The sequence below is a fragment of the Trachemys scripta genome, chromosome 11, assembly GCF_013100865.1.
Source record: "Trachemys scripta elegans isolate TJP31775 chromosome 11, CAS_Tse_1.0, whole genome shotgun sequence".
Classification (NCBI taxonomy): Eukaryota; Metazoa; Chordata; order Testudines; family Emydidae; genus Trachemys; species Trachemys scripta.
Genome location: NC_048308.1, coordinates 62,819,102 through 62,836,601, shown reverse-complemented (window position 1 = coordinate 62,836,601; position 17,500 = coordinate 62,819,102). Strand labels below are relative to the sequence as shown.

Below are 17,500 nucleotides of genomic sequence, written 5' to 3'. Positions count from 1 at the left end.
GTTATGTGAACTCTATCTACTAGTGAAATCCTTTGCAACTGCACAGTACTGGACTCTGAGCGGGCATAGGAGGAAGGTTGTGTGGTCACAGCCGAGGTCTCTTAGCTATAATCCCGATTTTGTTCCATCTGTGAAACCAACCCCGAAACTTTGTCCAGGGTAGCAAAGATGGGTTTCCCCTTGGCCTTGGCAGTTGTCCCAGCACATCCCCTTGCCTGTAACAGTCGGGTGGGATGAAATCATGGTATTCTGCAACCAATCTCCATTGTGAACAAGGCTGCCTTTCCCACTCAATAATTTTGCCCTCTTAAATAATGTTCTTGTTTTGTTCTTTTTCTTTGATTTTAAATTGAGGGAGTAGGAGAGAGAGAGAGAGAGAGAGCTGACAGTTTAGTTCTGCATTTAGAGCTGAACATGCTCAATAAAACCCTCCTGCATTACCTTTTCCCACATCTGTTACTGCTGTTTTTTGATTTTTAAATGTTTCTCCTTTTTCCTTTGGTATTTAACTCCAACTGCCTGCAGCTATGAAGTACAGAGCACAGTTTTGTGCTTCTGTGACTGACTTACCTGAAAGCATAACAACTCCTCCATCTGAGCAAAATACCTGGATCATGACGTCACACTGTCCTTTCGTGCTCTGCTACCAGTTTAATCACACAATAAACATATTTAAGACAAGGAAGACAAGCCTAATGCATGTTTGCCCCAGTTCAAAGGCTAAGCAACTGTGCTGGCTAACCCTATGACATCCAGGATGTGATGTCACAAAGGCAGCAGTGTCTTCTAACTTCAGCCAATCAAACAACACGATGAAAATTAGGATAAAGTTTAGATGATCAAATAAAACTGTCTTTTCCTTCTGCCTTCTTTCTCTTTTCATGTTCCAAGGAAGGAGCATCTTTTAATAATCATAATTACTGAGAATCCCACTCTTGAGGAGACTGTGGTTGCCATTAAAATAGTCAGCTTCTGCCCATAGTTACTACACAGGGACATGCGTTATTTTCTGTCCCTTGAGATTATAGAGAAACACTGTGATATCTCATTTACTGTCTCACTGCATGGTAAATGTGGACAAAATGTTGACTTTTTAATGGAGACACCTGTGTCCCACACGGTTGCTCTTTGGACAAGTTTCATTTTTAAAGTACAGAAAAGGCTAACATGGAAGTTTTTGCTGCTTGGAATGTGCTCAGAGTTATACAGAATACACTCTGGGGGCATTTGTGGCTAGGTATCCAATTCGTCTCTCACTGAAACCAAAAAGAAAGCTCACATTGATTTCAATGGGAGTAGACTCTGCCTCAAACAAATTGTTTTGCATTCATCAAAAAGGAAGAATGGAAAACAGGCTTCTTGGTTTACACCATTCAGCTAGGAAAATATACCCCCCCCTCCAGCTCCTGGATCCTGAAGATGCCTGGGGACGGGTCTGGTCCCTGTGTTGGTTAGGTCCACCTGAGGGGTGTGCATATTTAATCCTGGATGTCTACACCCCAGCGGGCAATTCTATGAAATATCCTTCTATGCCCCCTTACCCTCCATAGCAGCAATCACTGGAGTGACTGCACTGATACAGAAAAGGGGAGGAAGAAGAAAATCAGGCGTTCTGTGTGCTACCTTGTGATTTTTCAGCTGTCTTGAGGATATGCCAATGTTAGGTTGTGGGGACTTTCTGTTCATTCAGTGATTTGGTTCATGTTAGTCTGCTTTACAGATGAGCCCAAACCTCAAAGTTCAGTTCCAGACCAAAATTATCCCAAATTTCAGATCCGGGGTTTTGATTCCATGCATTATAAAGGCCACAAAATTTAATCTGATTCAGAACTCTCTCAAAGTTTGCTGATGTTTTGGATGAGGGGTTTTTATTTGATCTCAACTCTTACTGCTTGAATAAATTTGGAGTTTGTCCTTAAATTATATTTTACACTTTGGCTACCTGTTGGGTTTGTTTTTAATTTGAGTGAATTCCTTTATATATTACAATGAGGGACAGATAGCACTACCTAGAGCCAAAATGAGTGTGTCTAAGTGATGGGCAGGCTTCCCTATGTTTTTCTACTGGCACACCTCAATTCTGACTAGAAGGCTATAGGAAGCAAAAAAATTTAGAGGTTTAGTGGTAGCCCATGGGAGGGAACAATAGCAGTATACATAAGAAAGAGATGTGGATATTTGCAAGACTGTAAATCTATAAAGCCAATGAGTTATGCCATGAAGAAACACCTCATTGTTTTAGCCTTAAGCCTCCCTAAGTTGCAATCAAATCATGCCAAATAGTTAAAAAATTCATTAATGACCAATGCAGGATATGAAATCTGGTCTGCAAAGGTGAAGGACTAAAGCATTAAACCAACTTGTGACACCTAGTCCCTAATCCCACAACACACTTTGGGTTCTTTGAAGAATCTTTGAATTATGGGTCACATCTTCTGGTCTCAATAAGCTCATGAAGTGCGTTTAAGACACCTTTACTCTCCCAGTTGTGGTCTGGAGCTAGTTGGAGCACACTGGAGACTACTCTAATTTATATCTTGCTAACCAAAGTAATAAACATCGTTTTTAACTTCTGAGCCAAGAAACATAAAAACATTTCCATTTTAGAACATTATACTCTGAATGTAAACTAGTGGGGCATGGTTCTCTTCTCATTTACCCTGCTGTAAATAAGGAGCAACTGCATTGCAGTACATGGAGGTGTCAAACTGTGTTATAGGAAGACCATGTCCCATCCCTCTAAAAAAAAAAAAAAAAAACAGACAAGTCCAATACTTCCCTTTCCACCCTGATCTGACAGTGCCATCAAGAATAATACTGGGAGACTGGAGTGAAGATGTTCTAATTCTGGTCTTCTGAATAATGACATATCTATTTAGATATTGTGAGAATCACTGGTTGTCTCTCTCTCATCTTCCCCTATCAAATACTAAGATTTTGAAAACCACTTTTGCTTGAAATGCATTTGTCGTTTGAGCCCAGATTTCTTCTCTCTCAGCGTCGTACTCTGCATTCCAGATTCTCCCTGTGGGTTTTGGCTTGAAGTCATAAACATCAGTAACAGATTTGGAAGTGCCAATGCAGATAAGTAGAAATGAGCAATATACAAGTCTTCTTATTATGCATGAGAGAAAAAAGCAAAATAATGGATATGTAGACCATGGTTTAAGCTTTCAACACTGTCCCACCATGTAAATTCACCACAAAATAAATAAACAAATACAAATAATGAAAATAGAGATTCCTACAACACCACATTCAAGCACAATGCCAAGATACAATCACGGCACTTGGAAGGCCGAGCAATGACAAGCATACATGATCATGGCCTCTGTCAAACAAATAGAGAAATAAAGAAATACCGAAAAAGAAGAATGATACAAAACACCGAAAAGTAATATTATTCATGAAGGTTGATATTCTCGGAGGAAAAATAAAAATAAAAAAATAGAGAAGCTGCTATAGCAATGAGATTTAAAAAAAAAGTGTCTATGTTTGCCAGCCACATTGCATAATTGAACACAGCACAGTCACCTGTCTGCTTCCGTTTAACACAGGAGAGATGAGTTGGTCTAGTATATTTGATAGCAGGTTTTAAAATGATTTTCCTGGAGGGAGAGTGGGCCTGAACTTCAGATTTTTTAGCAAGTTCAGCTTTCTTATACACTGCTATGGACAAGAAAACACAAAAGCACACAATCAGGAAAAAAGCCCAAACAGTTTTACATGATAACAAATCAACCATTGGCCAGACCCACTGCTCTGTTATTCCAGTTTGATGCTGTAGGTTGCATTGGACTGAATTGAGGAATTAATTAGTTTGCAGAGGCAAAGGAGTAGTGCATTGACCCCAGATGTGTTGCCTTATCCACCATATGGGCATAAAGCTGGAGTAACAGAGGGGTGAGCCTAGCACCTTGTTTTGACGTAACTGTACAATGTCTGATTAAATAGTATTAGTTAGTACTATCATAACATTCAACTTCTACAACAGAGTAACCTGGCAGTACTGTACAACAGCAAAAATATGGTAATAGTGAGTGTTAAATGAACCTTTTTTCCTTCTCACTTCATCTCTGGAGAGTGTGCTAGGTTCCTTTTTAGCTATTTTTCTTTCAGGAGTAGAAATCCTGCCTCTCCCAGTTTTAAAAGGTTTCTCTTTTTTATGCTTATCGAGAGATGATCTTCGCAATTCTCTCTCTGCTTTCTCCTCTTTAGGAACAGTCTCTAACTGTTCTGTCATGATGCTCCTATCATCATCTGTAGGGTCAGAGCAAATTATAACAACAAACAGAAAATTAGTAACAAATGTTAACAACGCTTTGGTGGAGGGGAAAGAAATTTGAAAATACAGCAGATTGTTTAAAATAAATGGCAGATTATTTTATAACATTTCTGAAATGTGCTGAAATTATTATTACTATTATATTATTATTATTATTATTATTATGCTTTTTAATCATTATGGTTTGTTGGGAAGCAAAAACATTTTTTTAAAAAGGATAATGCACACCTTGAGTATCTGCCCACAGGCTGTCCGTGTCCATGATGGAGTCATCGATAGTTGTTTCATCTTTGTAATCATCATATGTCTCTGTCTTGTAATCGGTTAGCAGGATCTCCTCCTTCTCGGGTGAAGCGGGAGCTTCCAGCGAGCCCTCTGTGGGCTCTGCCTGGATGTCAGCGGGTTCCTCCATCTCCATCTCCACTTCCTCTTCAGGCAGGGAGTCCCTTCTTTCCATTTCTTCCTGCTGTGCGGCAGCAAAGCGTACGCTGTGAGAGGCAGATTCGCCCTCATCCACAGTCATCTGCACCACCGTGATGAAGTCATCCTCAATTGTCACAACAGACTCAATAACTCCTTTCAGTTCAGGCATTTCCTCTGGGCCAGACTCAGTCGGAGCCTCTTCTCCAGCAGGTGCCTCCAACTCTATTTCCTGGTGCATGTCTGACACGAGTTGATGCTTATCATCTTCTTCTTCTTTTTCTTCATCTTTTTCTTCATGCTCTTTGCCTTTTACAGACTCAGGTGTTAAATCACACGGTAGCTGCTCCGTGGTTTCTGCAGGTCTCACAGCTATGTCTGGAGTCATCTCTTTAATTTCTTCTTTAGGCTGTGGTATGCTCTCCATTTGGATATCAGCTGTCTCTTCTTGCAGAGAATCAGGTTTTGAAATGGCAAGCTCGAGGGAAGGTTCTTCCACTGGCAATTGTGATGTAATCTCTTCTTCTGATACAGGTAGTTTCTGAGGTTCTATTTTGCCGTCATCAGGTTTCAAAGATTCTCCATTTACGTCTTCCTGGATTTGATCATGTTCTCCGCTAGACTCGTAAGATTCTTCTTTATCTACTGCTTCCTGATGCACCAGATCAGGCTTAGGCACTTTCTCCTTAATTTCAGACTCAGATAGTTTGGTGCTGTCCTTCATTTCACTAGGCTCAGTTCTTGAAAGAACATCTGCCTCCTTTGGTTCTTTGGGCAAAGAGGCCAGGTCCTTTTGCTGCTGCTGAGATTCTTGGGCTTCAGGCTCTGCTTTTTGTACAGAATCTGTGTCCTGCTTTGAACCAGCTGCAGCAAACTCACTGATCTCAGTATGTAGCTGGGTCTGGTATTCCTGGTCAGCTCTCCTGGCAGCAACATCCATATCGTGTTTTATAGCATTGTAGTCTGGCCTGTGTGGTGTTTCTATCTCAGCTACCTTTGGTATAATGCTAAGAGAGTTTTCTTCCTTCTGAGTCAGTAAAGAAACGAGATCTTTTTCTTTTGTTACCTCTTTTTCTAATGCTTTGTCATATGCAGTATCACTCTCCGGCCCGGCTACAGGAAGTTTATCAACTGTACCTTCTTCTTTCATTTCTAAAATAGCATCAGGCCTTTTTTTCTCATGTTTTGTATCTTCAAGGGAATAGATTTCTTTGGAATCAACTTGTTCCTCACTTTTTTCTAGCACGGTATCTAGCTTATCAGAGCCTTTTTTCTCCTGCTCAAACTCCCTTCCCAGAACTGTTGCATCACTGGAGATGTTTGGACTCAAGTCTTTTTCGCTGCTGAATTCTTCTTTAGACTTTTCAGCTGCTGCCAACTTCACTTCTATCAAAGAGAGGTCAGCTGCCAGTCCTCTTCTCATTTTTTCATCCCTGCCTTCATAAAAGGGGCAGATTTCACCTGTTAGGCTCTCACTGTCCTGGACTGGAGAAGGTAGTGGGACTGTGTACTTATTGAAAACGCAGTAGCCTAAGTCTTCTAGCTGACTTTCAGCTTTTAGAGTTATGTGGTTTTCATCAGTCACAGGAGGCAGGGACGCACCACTGTCTTCTACAGCAGCATCAGAAGGAACCGATTTTCTTCGCGCCACCTCTGTATCAGCACTCACAGAAGCTAATCTAGACCTTGTGCCTGCTAGGTCTAACATTTCAGGCAAGTCAGGGGCCATTACAGACCCATTTTTGTAATAATCTTTAGCCAGGAAGGGCGACTCACACAAGGATTCAACCTGAATATTTTCTTCTTCCATTGCTTTTTCCTCCTCAATGTTTTCATCTTCCTCTGTGCTATCTATAGGGAAACAGGGGGCTCTCTCTAATGCCGGGGTGGTTGCTGGCAAATAATCATCACCTTCATCCATGCTCCCACTAGTGTTTGTTAGAATATCTGAAGCGAGGGGAGAGAGATCCTGAGCACGGCCAAAGCTGAATCCTAGTGCTATAGAATCTAGACAGGACATTGGCAGGTTAATTGACATACTCCGCTGTTCTATTGCAGATCTTCCTCCAAGTCCTAAGCTCCTGCTTAGAGTCAAATCATCTTTATTTTTACTATGGATTTGTCTCTTATCCCCATATACTTTGGGATCAATAGTGAACATCCTTTCCTGCGGAGAGCTAGGTTCCTCAGACTTATCTGATGGAAAACTCTGAGCAAGAGTACTATATCCTATTTCATGAGCAGGGACACTGGATGGTTGATCCGTTTCTGGCTCTAATTTTTTGTCTTCCTTTTTAGATAGTAGAGGATCTGCATGATAAAGTTCATATGCACTTTCCTTAGTGTCACTTAGTTCATAGTAATCACTGCCTTGCTGCTGTGTGTCACTTTTTGTTGCTTCCTCTTTCAAAGCAGATGTTTCAAAATACTTTGACATTCCTGACCTATCCTCCTCTACCTGTATTTCATGAGTAGCTGAATCTGAGATATGGAATGTATCCTCCTTAGCATCCTTTTCAATGGTTCTGTCTTGACGAAGTTCATGAGTTGGGCCCTTTTCACTTGTTAACCTTGGTGCATCAGTAGCTTTTTCTGGTGTTTTAGATAACTGAACTGTATCTATAGGTTCTTTTGCTTTCTCAGGAACTGATTCATGGCTTAACTTGCCAATGGGGGTCTCTGTGCTCTGCTGCTCTTCCTTTTTGGCATCTACTACTGTTGAGACCCCAGTTCGATCAGTCTCTTCTTCTGCTTTGAGACCATCAGATGACTTTTTAGCTTCACTAACAACTGCTTTGTCTGGAACAACTATTTTATCTTCTTGCTCCACATAAAGTTTACTATCATCTAATACTTTGGAGGGCTGCCAATCCAGGAAGCCGTATCTTTCCTCCTCATCACTCTCGTCCCTTGTCATGTCCTTTTCTTCCCCCCAGGTAGAAACTTTCTGGATGGGTCTTTCCTCTGTAGTTCGTTTGGGGGCATCTGCAGCCATTGCAGAGACTTCTCCTGCCTCTGGCTTTTCTGTTTTGTCCTTGTGGATCTTTTCATCTTTCGAAAGATCTTTGGCAGTCTCTTTGTCAGGGAACTCTTGTTTTGTTTTGCAACTGTCTTCAAGTTGTGATTTCTGTGAGACAGTCATTGGAGTTTCTGAAAGAGGTTCACTTTTGGCAGCACCAGACACGTCAATTCTAGATTCTGAAGGCAAAAGAGCAAGATTACTCTTCTGGGTTTCTGTAAAGTCATCTTTATATGTCAGGGGTATAGCCTGGTTAGATGGTATCTGGGTATCTGTACTCCTTCCATCTGTTTTACTCGCCTTCGGCAGGTCAGCTGACAAGTCCCTGCGTCCTTGAGATACAAGAGACTCTGCAGTTGAATCAGCACCTGGGTCTGCAAAACTTATTTCCCCTTTCTTTTGCAGATCTGCATCCAAAGTCTGTCCCGACACAGTTGGATGCGTTTTCTCCTCTTCTTTGCCCCGTGACTCCTTTTTATCTAGAATCTCAGTTTTTGCTGGCTGTGGAACTAAGGCATCATGTTTAGATTGCTCATCAGTCTTACTGTCTTTCTCTGACTCACGATCCTTTGTGTCTAATGGCTCAGCTGTGAAAGGGCCTGTGCCCTCCTGGTCACGGATTTCCATCTTCGAGGCTGTAAGTAAATCTGAAGTAGTTTGGTTGGGTTTTATGACAAATTATTTAAAGTACGTATAGACAGTCATTTAGCTTACAACAATATCTTGGTATGATTAATGGAAGGGAGAGGGGAAAATATGCAACCATGCAGCAAGGCTATTCAGTTAGAAATTTGTTTTAAAGTGTTGTACTCTCCTCTCCTCTTGATGCACAAGGTTTTATAAGTGAATTAATGATAATATGAGTTACACATGTAAATCTGTCTCCACTGAAATAAGAAATATACCCTTTTGTTTCATGTGATTTCTTCATACTCATTACTTGTAACAGTAAAATCATAAATATCCCTCAATTAATATTTGAATGTTTTGCTAGACTCTGAAGTCAATACAAATTTTGCTTTGGTAAATATCTGCAAGATTTGGCCAAGTAACAGTATCCTTGTATATGTGCTTGAAATACACAATATATGCATTTACGTAATACTACATCTCTTTTTAAATCACAAGTTTTTGTGTGTCTAGCTTAATCAAAGGAAATATTAAAATACACAGTACATGGGCTAAGTGTAGAACGAGGGAGCTCATTAACTAATATCACTGCTCTTTTACATTTGCTTTTTAGCAAAAAAGCAGAAGGCAGGTTATTTTCATGAAACTGACCTCATGCAACATGCACGGGATGTGGACCTGTTTGTATTTCCACAGTTGAGAGGCTAGCTTTCAGAAATGCAGAGCACTCACAGCTCCAAATGAAGTCAGTGGAAACCACGGGTGAAAAATGAGGCCCTGGATTATTTTAAAATTAATCAAAATGTTACTCTGACATCTGTTACTGCTATATTCTTAGCATAGTTAATATTCTTTGGTAACATTTTAATATCTAATTTATAGATGATTTATTAGTAGTTAATAGATTGATCTTTCCCTAGTGCATGATAAGACAAGAATAATGAAATCTATGCCAGAATGTGTTATAACATTGTCTAGTCAGTTTTCCTTTAAAAAAATAAATGATGCATGTTTCCAAAACATGCTGCAACACATCTTGGACAAACAAATTTGGATCTCCGTACTCACAGAAGATCTCCAGTTGAAGCCAATTAAACCCTTTGTGTGAGCATGGCACACAGGTCTGGGCCTGATATCATTTTTAGAGCAATTTGAATTAATCTGTTCATCATTATTTAAAAAATTTAGATAGGCTATCTTCAGCTTAAAATATTAACCACCCTTCTAACATTGTAAGTAGCAAATAAAAACATCCACAATTGTTATACTTCTTCCTCCTCTCTATTTTTAAAGTTTTTGTGGTGTTTTGGTGATGGTGGTGATTATTCACAACTTATATAATATGCAAAAGCAATGCCCATTAGCTGATTTCACTGTGGTGTCACTGAGACAAATTAGTTACATGCTATCTTTCTTCACCTATAGTTCTGTACCTCTGCTGGTAATGCTGATGCACATACCACATGATATTAGCAGATACAATACCAAAGGAATTTCATCTTGCTCAACCGGGCCCAAATAAAATGACTAGGACAGGCTTTTTTTGTAAACACAAGCCTCCAACACCCAAAATCTCTTAATTAGGAAGTGTATGGCTCATCATTACCTCTATGTTTCCTTCTGAAACAACTGATGAGAAATACTGTCAAAAGGACAAACCCTGAAGACTTACTTAATTCTTACTCAAGCAAAACTATTGATTTCAATTTGATCGAAACTATCAAAACTATTGATAGTTTTGCCTAAGTGAGCACCTTAGGATTTTACCTTAAGTGCCCAATTCCACACTTCATTACGAAGGCAAAAATCCCATTGGGATCATGGGAATTGTGCCTGAGCAGGGACTTCAGGTTGGGCCATAAACTCGTAATAAGCTAAAATAAATGAAAACTCAAAGTTTTGGCAATGGTCGAGGAGGGAAGGGAAGGGGGGAGCTGATTGCAATGAATGGTGAGGATACGACATAAGAAGCAATAGCCTTACGGAAACGAAACCAGAATGCACTGAAGCATAAATAAATAATAACACTGCACACAGCAAGCAAAAATATTTCTATAGTTTAAGCCTCTTTATGTCATAGTCTAAGTCAGTAAGTCTCCTTTTTTTTTAAAAGAAAAGCAGATGAATCTCTGCACCAAAAAGAAAAAAAGTATATACATAGATTAGCAATGTGACTGGCAAACACATCTGAGATGGGGGAAAAAAGGGCTGATGTGGCAGTATCAGCTTAGCAGCAAAGCACATTGTATCATGGCAAAGTAAAAAAAATCAGGAATCAGCTGCAGTGGTGGGAAACCATTCGTTATACAGCAGCTATGCAAATTGGGTTACCTGATACATACTCGTCAAGCATAATAACAAGATCAATAATAATAATAAACGAGAAGAGGAGGAAATGGAGCAGCCTTGGAAAGCACTGGAGAAAGCAGGAGAAGAACTCATTTGCAGCAAACGCATGCACTCCTAAGGAGGACACACCTTCCTCAGCCAAGGAAGGTATATTTGCTTTCAGGGGAACCTCCTCGACAACTGTTACGCTTTTCCCGCTGGGTGCCACACTTAGCACACTGTCTTCACGATACACTTTGGCCTCCGAACCAGAATCCAGCTGGCCCTCTGCCTGCTCTGAAGGCTCAGCAGACCCATTGTCTTTCCCCAGCTCCTTTCCAGGAAGAACTGCTGGTTTCGCTTCCTCAGCCATTGGACTCTCTACTGTTTCTTCTTCTTGGGGGATGGAAAAGGAAGTGACATCAATACCAGCAGACAACACAAAGTACAAAGTTCAGTAGGACTGTTCTTACAGTAACACTTTCAGCTCTAAAGGTGGGCTAGATGTCCAACCTCAAGGCCGTGTCAGCTTCCATCCCATTTCAAGTGTGTGTGTGTGTGGGGGGGGGGGGGAGGAGGGGGGGGGGGGTGCGAGTGAGTTTGCCTTAGAACGAAAAAAGATGTATTATTTTCTGGTTGCCAAATTGCGCTTTGCTTGGCAACATGTAACAGTATTGTTTCCCTCCTTGAGAAGCATGTTTAGGTTGTAAAATGAGAGCTGAAAGTGTTTTACAGACCTGCCCTTCCAACACGGAGATGACTGTAGATCAAACATCCTGAATACTCATTGGAAATGGAGATGGTGCCTGGTGGTAGATGGCTGTGAAAATTCTGATGCATCCATGTACTCACAAAGTGCACTGAAATTTTTTATAAATGTGCTGTTTTCTCCAATGCAGGAAGTAACTCCTCTCCCTACCTTGAGGAAATTGAGCACTAACTGCCTAGTAAGTTAACCTACTACAAGGCACCTAGTTTGGCGTGGTGCTAATATAATTATATTAATATTAAGCATATTTTTGGTTCTTCTCTTGCCACAGCAGAAGAACATTGAAGAGTGATTAATGAACTGTTCATTATGGGCCAGACTCTGGCACTCATACTCAGGTTGAATAGCACCTTACCCCATGAGTAAAGATACGATTTTGTCATGGAAATCACGGATTCCGTGACTTTAACAGTTCGCTGTAAATTCCGCCTTAAGCTTCAGTCCCCCCACTCAGGCAGTCAGCCTCCCACAGCTGTGGGGCAACGCCTGTCAGCCTCAGGTGTTGGGGCCCAGGGCTTCTGTGATTTATTGTTTATTGCCCACATCTTGCCTGTGAATTTTAATAAAAATCTCTTACCCATGAGTATTCCCAATGATAACAACTGGGATTATTCAGCCTCAATTCAGCAAGGTACTTAAGCACATGCTTAGTAGTCCCATTGAAGTCAACAGGAATACTTGTGTGCCTCAAAGTTAGGCCCATGCTTAAGTCCCTCACTGAGTCAGGTTGGAGTAAGGTGTTATTGAACCTGAATAACAGTGGTTGTATCTGGCTCTGTTTTATCGATGCTAAATCTCTCTGTAAAGAAGTGATTTTTCTCCTGAGGCTGGTTTGATAAAAAGAACTAAAGTTATGCCTTTATAAATCACAAGAAGGAACGTGTTCATTAACCTGTACTGAGAAAATAGTTATCCAAAGTACAGCATTATTAATTAAACTATAAAAATGAAATTAGTTACGTAATTCATCTCAAATTAAGAAAAGCCAGAAGATTTGGAATTAGAACTGTAACGGTGTCTTTCACCAGATCATGGTGCCTAGGTGTTGCAGGGATCTTTAAGCATAAGTGGGTTTAATCGAACATAAAAATGTAATACACTGGCACAATAAGGGCAAGTTAATGACGGTGTTCAACTACAAAATCTTTATTTCCTTGCTTAAATACTTTACTTAACTTTTTTTGGCTTCATTTTCTTTTGCATTTATATCTCTTTTTAAAATTTTAGATCAAAAATGCAATTCTCTTCCCCATATTTATACTGGTGTAACTTCACTGCTATCACGCAAATAACACGGCTGCAGAACAGGTGGAACAAAGTGAACAATTTGGTTCAAAGAAAGTATAATTAGCTAAATGTTGTAAATAAATGTCAAAATTATAGATCATAATGGCTCTTTCAGTATTATTACAGCCCATCATACCAATATTATTTTGAGTATACAGTTAAAAAAGAAACACTACCAAAACAAAAGTTACATGACATATCTTCTCATATGTTTTTACATTGTGGAAAAAAACCCTACTCCACCAAGACCATAGATTTTTGCTTTACTGCTGAGCAAAATTTTACCACTGGGTTACAATCTCCAAAACATGAGGTTTATAATGGAAACATTTATACCGTCTTAATTATAGCTGCACTACTGGGTGTGTCTATACCTGCAAAAAAAAAAAAAGATTTTCTACTTGAATGGACAAGCATCTGTATCTTCAGATGTCAATAACTACACACAAAAGTCAAATACTAGTTCCACCTAAAAATATATTGAAACACTTGACATTTCTAATAATTTCACCCCTTTCTAGGAAATAGATTTCCCTATCTGATCCAATGCTATTATAATATTCAATACACTCTTCAGTATCAAGCTAAATTCTCTGGTGTGGTAAGCTCGTCACTGAAATGATCTCATCAGTTCTTCTCATATGTTTTACTGAGCAATTACAGATATTCAGGGCTATTCTTCTGTGACTTAAACCTCTGTAGAATGTTGTATTGTAACCATTCTTCAGATCCAGTTTAAGTCCCTGGCTGATTTAGCACAACAGTGTTGAGTGTGACATTGTCTATTTGGTCTTGACTAAGAAGCCAACACTCTTTTCACTATCTGGAGTAGGAACTGACTCCACAAAATTCATTCCACCCTTCTTCAACCATCTTGATAAAATAATTCAGCTAATTTTACTCAACTAGGGGCTCAGCCTAGTAAGAGATGGGATGCAGAATGATCGCAACAAACTTACTTAAATGTCTGTTTTACATGCTATCTTGTTGATGACCAGATAAACACATTGTCAGTTGGACACATGTGGAATATTGGTAAAGACACCATAGGTCAAGCTAATCCCTATGAAGTCAACGGAGGTACACTAGGGATGAATCTGGCCTCCTTTGCCCTACCTGATGAATCAAAGGTGATCAGTCATTTTCTACTGCTGTCCCAGTGGATGGGTGTTGTTTTTTTCAGTAGCATTAACAGCTGGCTTAGCTCAGGTATCAAATGATCGCCCTACTTTCCACACTTTCTCGGGCAGTGATCCTCTCCCAAAAGGAGAGGGAACAATTTATGCTTTTTTTTTAATTAGCTGCTCCTTTCACTGCAATAACCAAGGCCATTTTACTACAAATTATGGACTAAATTCAGCTCTGGTGGAAGTGGCTGCATCTTTGTTGGCCACCGTGGACTTGGGTCCATTTACAGCAGTGCTGCATTTGGCTCTACAGCTGCAGCCTCCCCTCAGGGTGCGTGGATTCAAGAGATACTTCACTTCCATGTGAAAAAACAAACAAACAAACCCAAAGGGCTCTCTCCCACAGAAACAAGTTACTTGAGGCATAATAATGGAATATCATGGAGCAGGATGGAAAGGAGGAAGAACAAAGAGGCACCATGCCTGGTTCACCTTCATCGCGGCCTAAGAAGGCCTCTGCACTCTGTGCTGTAGCACTGGGGAATGTACTAGAATCAGTCCACTCTGAGCTGAACAAAGGGTGTTCATAGTATTCCTCGTCTGAATGGCAGGGGTCCTCAGTGGGCACAGACACTGAAATGGAGGGTGCTAGGTGTTTACGCCTCTCCCCACTGGCGGCGGACCTATAGCATGGGCAGCTGTGTAGAGGTCCCACCTTTTCCTCATCCCCTTCATCTACAAACAGACACATACAGGAAGAAACTGCAGGGAGAACTGGACAGACAAAGAGAAGACAAGACAGGATGGACACATGCACAGACACATCAAGCTGCTATGTCAGTGGTTTCTAACCTTTTTTCATTTGCGGACCCTTAAAAAAAATTGAATGGAGGTACGGACCCCTTTGGAAATCTTAGATATTGTCTGCGGGCCCCCAGCAGTCCATGGACCACAGGTTGAAAACCACTGTACTATGCCATACTATGGAGTGGATGAAACCAGCCATGCTAAGCAAGGGAACACGTGAGGTTTACATTCATTTAAGGTATCAGTTATGTATTTATTTCCTGTCTCTCTTAGTGCTTATAATAACAGTACCCAAGCATCAAACATATCAATGAATTCAAAATCACTCTTAGTTATAGATGGACTATATGCTGCACTCAATCCAAAATTAACAACTTGTATTGAAGCCAATGGAGGTTACAAACATAGATAGAGGGTAGAAGGTAGCCGTGGTGCATCCCAGGACTGAGTTGAATAATCCCTTCAAAAATAGCTGAAACATTTGAAAGTACAAAATCTAAAAAGCTACTTTCATTTAAAAAAATCCATTTACTGTACTTTGGTAGACGCTGTTTTTGTTTTTTAAACCTCTGCAACTTCTTTCAGCTACACATCAATGAATGACAATTTAACCTAAAGAAAGATAGTTGTTTTAAGCTGGTGGCTATCCTTTCTGGGGTAAAATCCTCCCACGTACAGCTGCCTGTCAGCAGTTTCTTTTAGTGTCCCTTTCCTGCCCTATTGCTTTGCCATGTTCCTATTGCCTACCTGCTCTCTGCTGGGAGTTTTCCAATGCATTGTAATGAAGACTTTATTCATCTCCCACTGAAAAGTTAGAGTGTATCATCTCAGGTTAGCTCAGCTACCAATAGCAAGAGGAGGATCCACGCAGTTTCTAGTAACATACTAACACAGGTGCAATAAAGAATAGCCAACTATCCAACCTATTGAATGGAACAGGAGCGATCTGAGATTTCACATCGTTTGTGGTGCATACTGAACCTTAGTGAACTCATGAAGAACTAAAATGTTAGTTTTCTGACTACTAGAAATTAAGTCTCTGGTTGACCATCACTAGTGTGATAGCTAGTGACCTGTTGATCACTTTATTCATAGGATATACTCTTCAGTCAGTATCTGTAACTGTAGATTACCTGTTGGGTTTTCTGCCAGCATGAAAGTGGCAAAATCATTTCTTTTTTCTCTCCTTCTTTGATATAAGATCCTGAATCCAACCCCACCCCACCCCAATAATGAAGAAATTAATCAAGCCAGTTAAAGTTTCCAGATCTGTGTACCTGAGCATCCCACTGTAGAAAGCAATACCACCGTGGCTGCAGAGTGCTAGTTCTAGCAATGAAACCTAACCTGGGTGAACACCTGAAGTAATAAAAGACAATCTGGCAGAGGAATGTGCATGAGTCATGACCCACCCCCGGATATCTATCTCACTTCTTATTCCACTTTAGGCTGTATCATATTAATTTACCAGTCGCTGTAATCATGAACAAGCTGTGTCCTTCCATTTACGGAATATCACTCCCTTTATATGGAGATGAATAAGTGGGTACAGAAAAGTTAGATATAAAGGCCAGGTTGTGCAGTTTTCACTCACATTAGTGAACACTTGTGCACATTACTAGCCTCATTGACTTTGGTGGGTCTGCTCATGTAAGGGAGGGCTCAGCGACGTGAGGAAGGGTTGCATAATCTCGCCCTAGGCAGGTTACTCTTGAGGATTACGAGAGTGTATCCAGGAAGAGGCAAACAATAGGGTAAGGAGGAAAATATGATTTTTTGACCAAGGACAATCTGGAACTTGACCAACAAGACAATGCATGCCCTAATTTTTGCAGATAAAATGAATCATCATTTAAAGTTCATTTGTGTTGTATGCCCTCCTTCCCGCATTTGGCAACAAGCTACTGATCTCATAGGACGTGTACTTAAAAAATCCTGGACTGACCAAGGTATCCCAGCTAAGCTGTGAGAATAAAAATTGCCCCCTGACTCAGTTTGCTAGTGAATGTTACCGAACAGCAGATGCTTTCCTTGATGGGCTTCGGAGACAGCACATGCAACTGCTGGGGGAATTCTCTGCCACCGCATGCATGCAGAATTCATGCCCCCTGCAGATTTCTTTGCTTCCCCACAGAAAAATGACTGACAGGGAAGCAAACAGAAGCCGCAAAGGGGTCACGCACCCCTCCCCAGCAGTGCGGCATGTCATTTCAGGCACCCCAGGCAGCCGGTGGAGAGGTAAATCACCATGGGGGAGTGGGGGACAGGGCTAGGGACTCTCTGGCTGGTGGCTCCTACCCTATGCCAGGCTCAGCAGCTACTTCCAGCTGGGCTGAAGGTGGGGGAAGACAGGACTTCCTCTTCCCCTGCAGGTCAGACTCACCCCCAGAAACCTATGCTGGCTGCAGGAAGCTCCGCAGCCCGCCATCACTTCTCAGCTGTGGGGAGAGGGGTCACTGTACAGGGAGCTGCTACCCCATTCCCTGATCCCCCATGACCCCAGAGTCCTCATACCCAGATCCCCCACTGAACCTCAATTCCCCGCACTCAGAACCCCCACAAAGCCTCCCATACCTGAACCCCCACCCTGCTGAGCCCCACCCCTGCATCCAGAGCTCCCCTGCACCCAGACCCCCCCTGCTGAGCTCCACCCCTGTGCACCTGGACCCTCATCCCACTGAGCCCCAACCATCTGCACCTGGATTCCCACCCAACTCACCAGGCCCCACTCCCTCAGCACCAAGACCCTCCCACTGAGCCCCCCACTGAGCTCCATCCCCCACATGCAGATCCCCCCTGCTGAGCCCCAACCACCTTCACCTGGACCC

General features: G+C 41.4%; 1 protein-coding gene across 26 annotated transcripts in view; it reads right to left on the bottom strand.

Annotated features, from left to right (window-relative positions):
* The window catches only part of MAP2 (microtubule associated protein 2), a 350,150-nt gene that overhangs the window by 51,918 nt on the left and 280,732 nt on the right, over positions 1-17,500 (bottom strand). For 10 of the 26 annotated variants that reach the window (XM_034785842.1, XM_034785840.1, XM_034785847.1 and 7 more), the window contains 4 exons: positions 10,833-11,078; positions 4,514-8,371; positions 4,054-4,260; positions 3,535-3,669 (listed from right to left, as the gene is read on the bottom strand). The exons of 3 other annotated variants lie outside the window; for them this stretch is intronic. In XM_034785842.1, coding sequence (XP_034641733.1) covers positions 3,535-3,669; positions 4,054-4,260; positions 4,514-8,371; positions 10,833-11,078 — 4,446 coding nt within the window. The remainder of the gene's footprint in view (positions 1-3,534; positions 3,670-4,053; positions 4,261-4,513; positions 8,372-10,832; positions 11,079-17,500) is intronic. 13 more of the 26 variants (XM_034785857.1, XM_034785861.1, XM_034785858.1 and 10 more) reach the window with 5 other exon arrangements.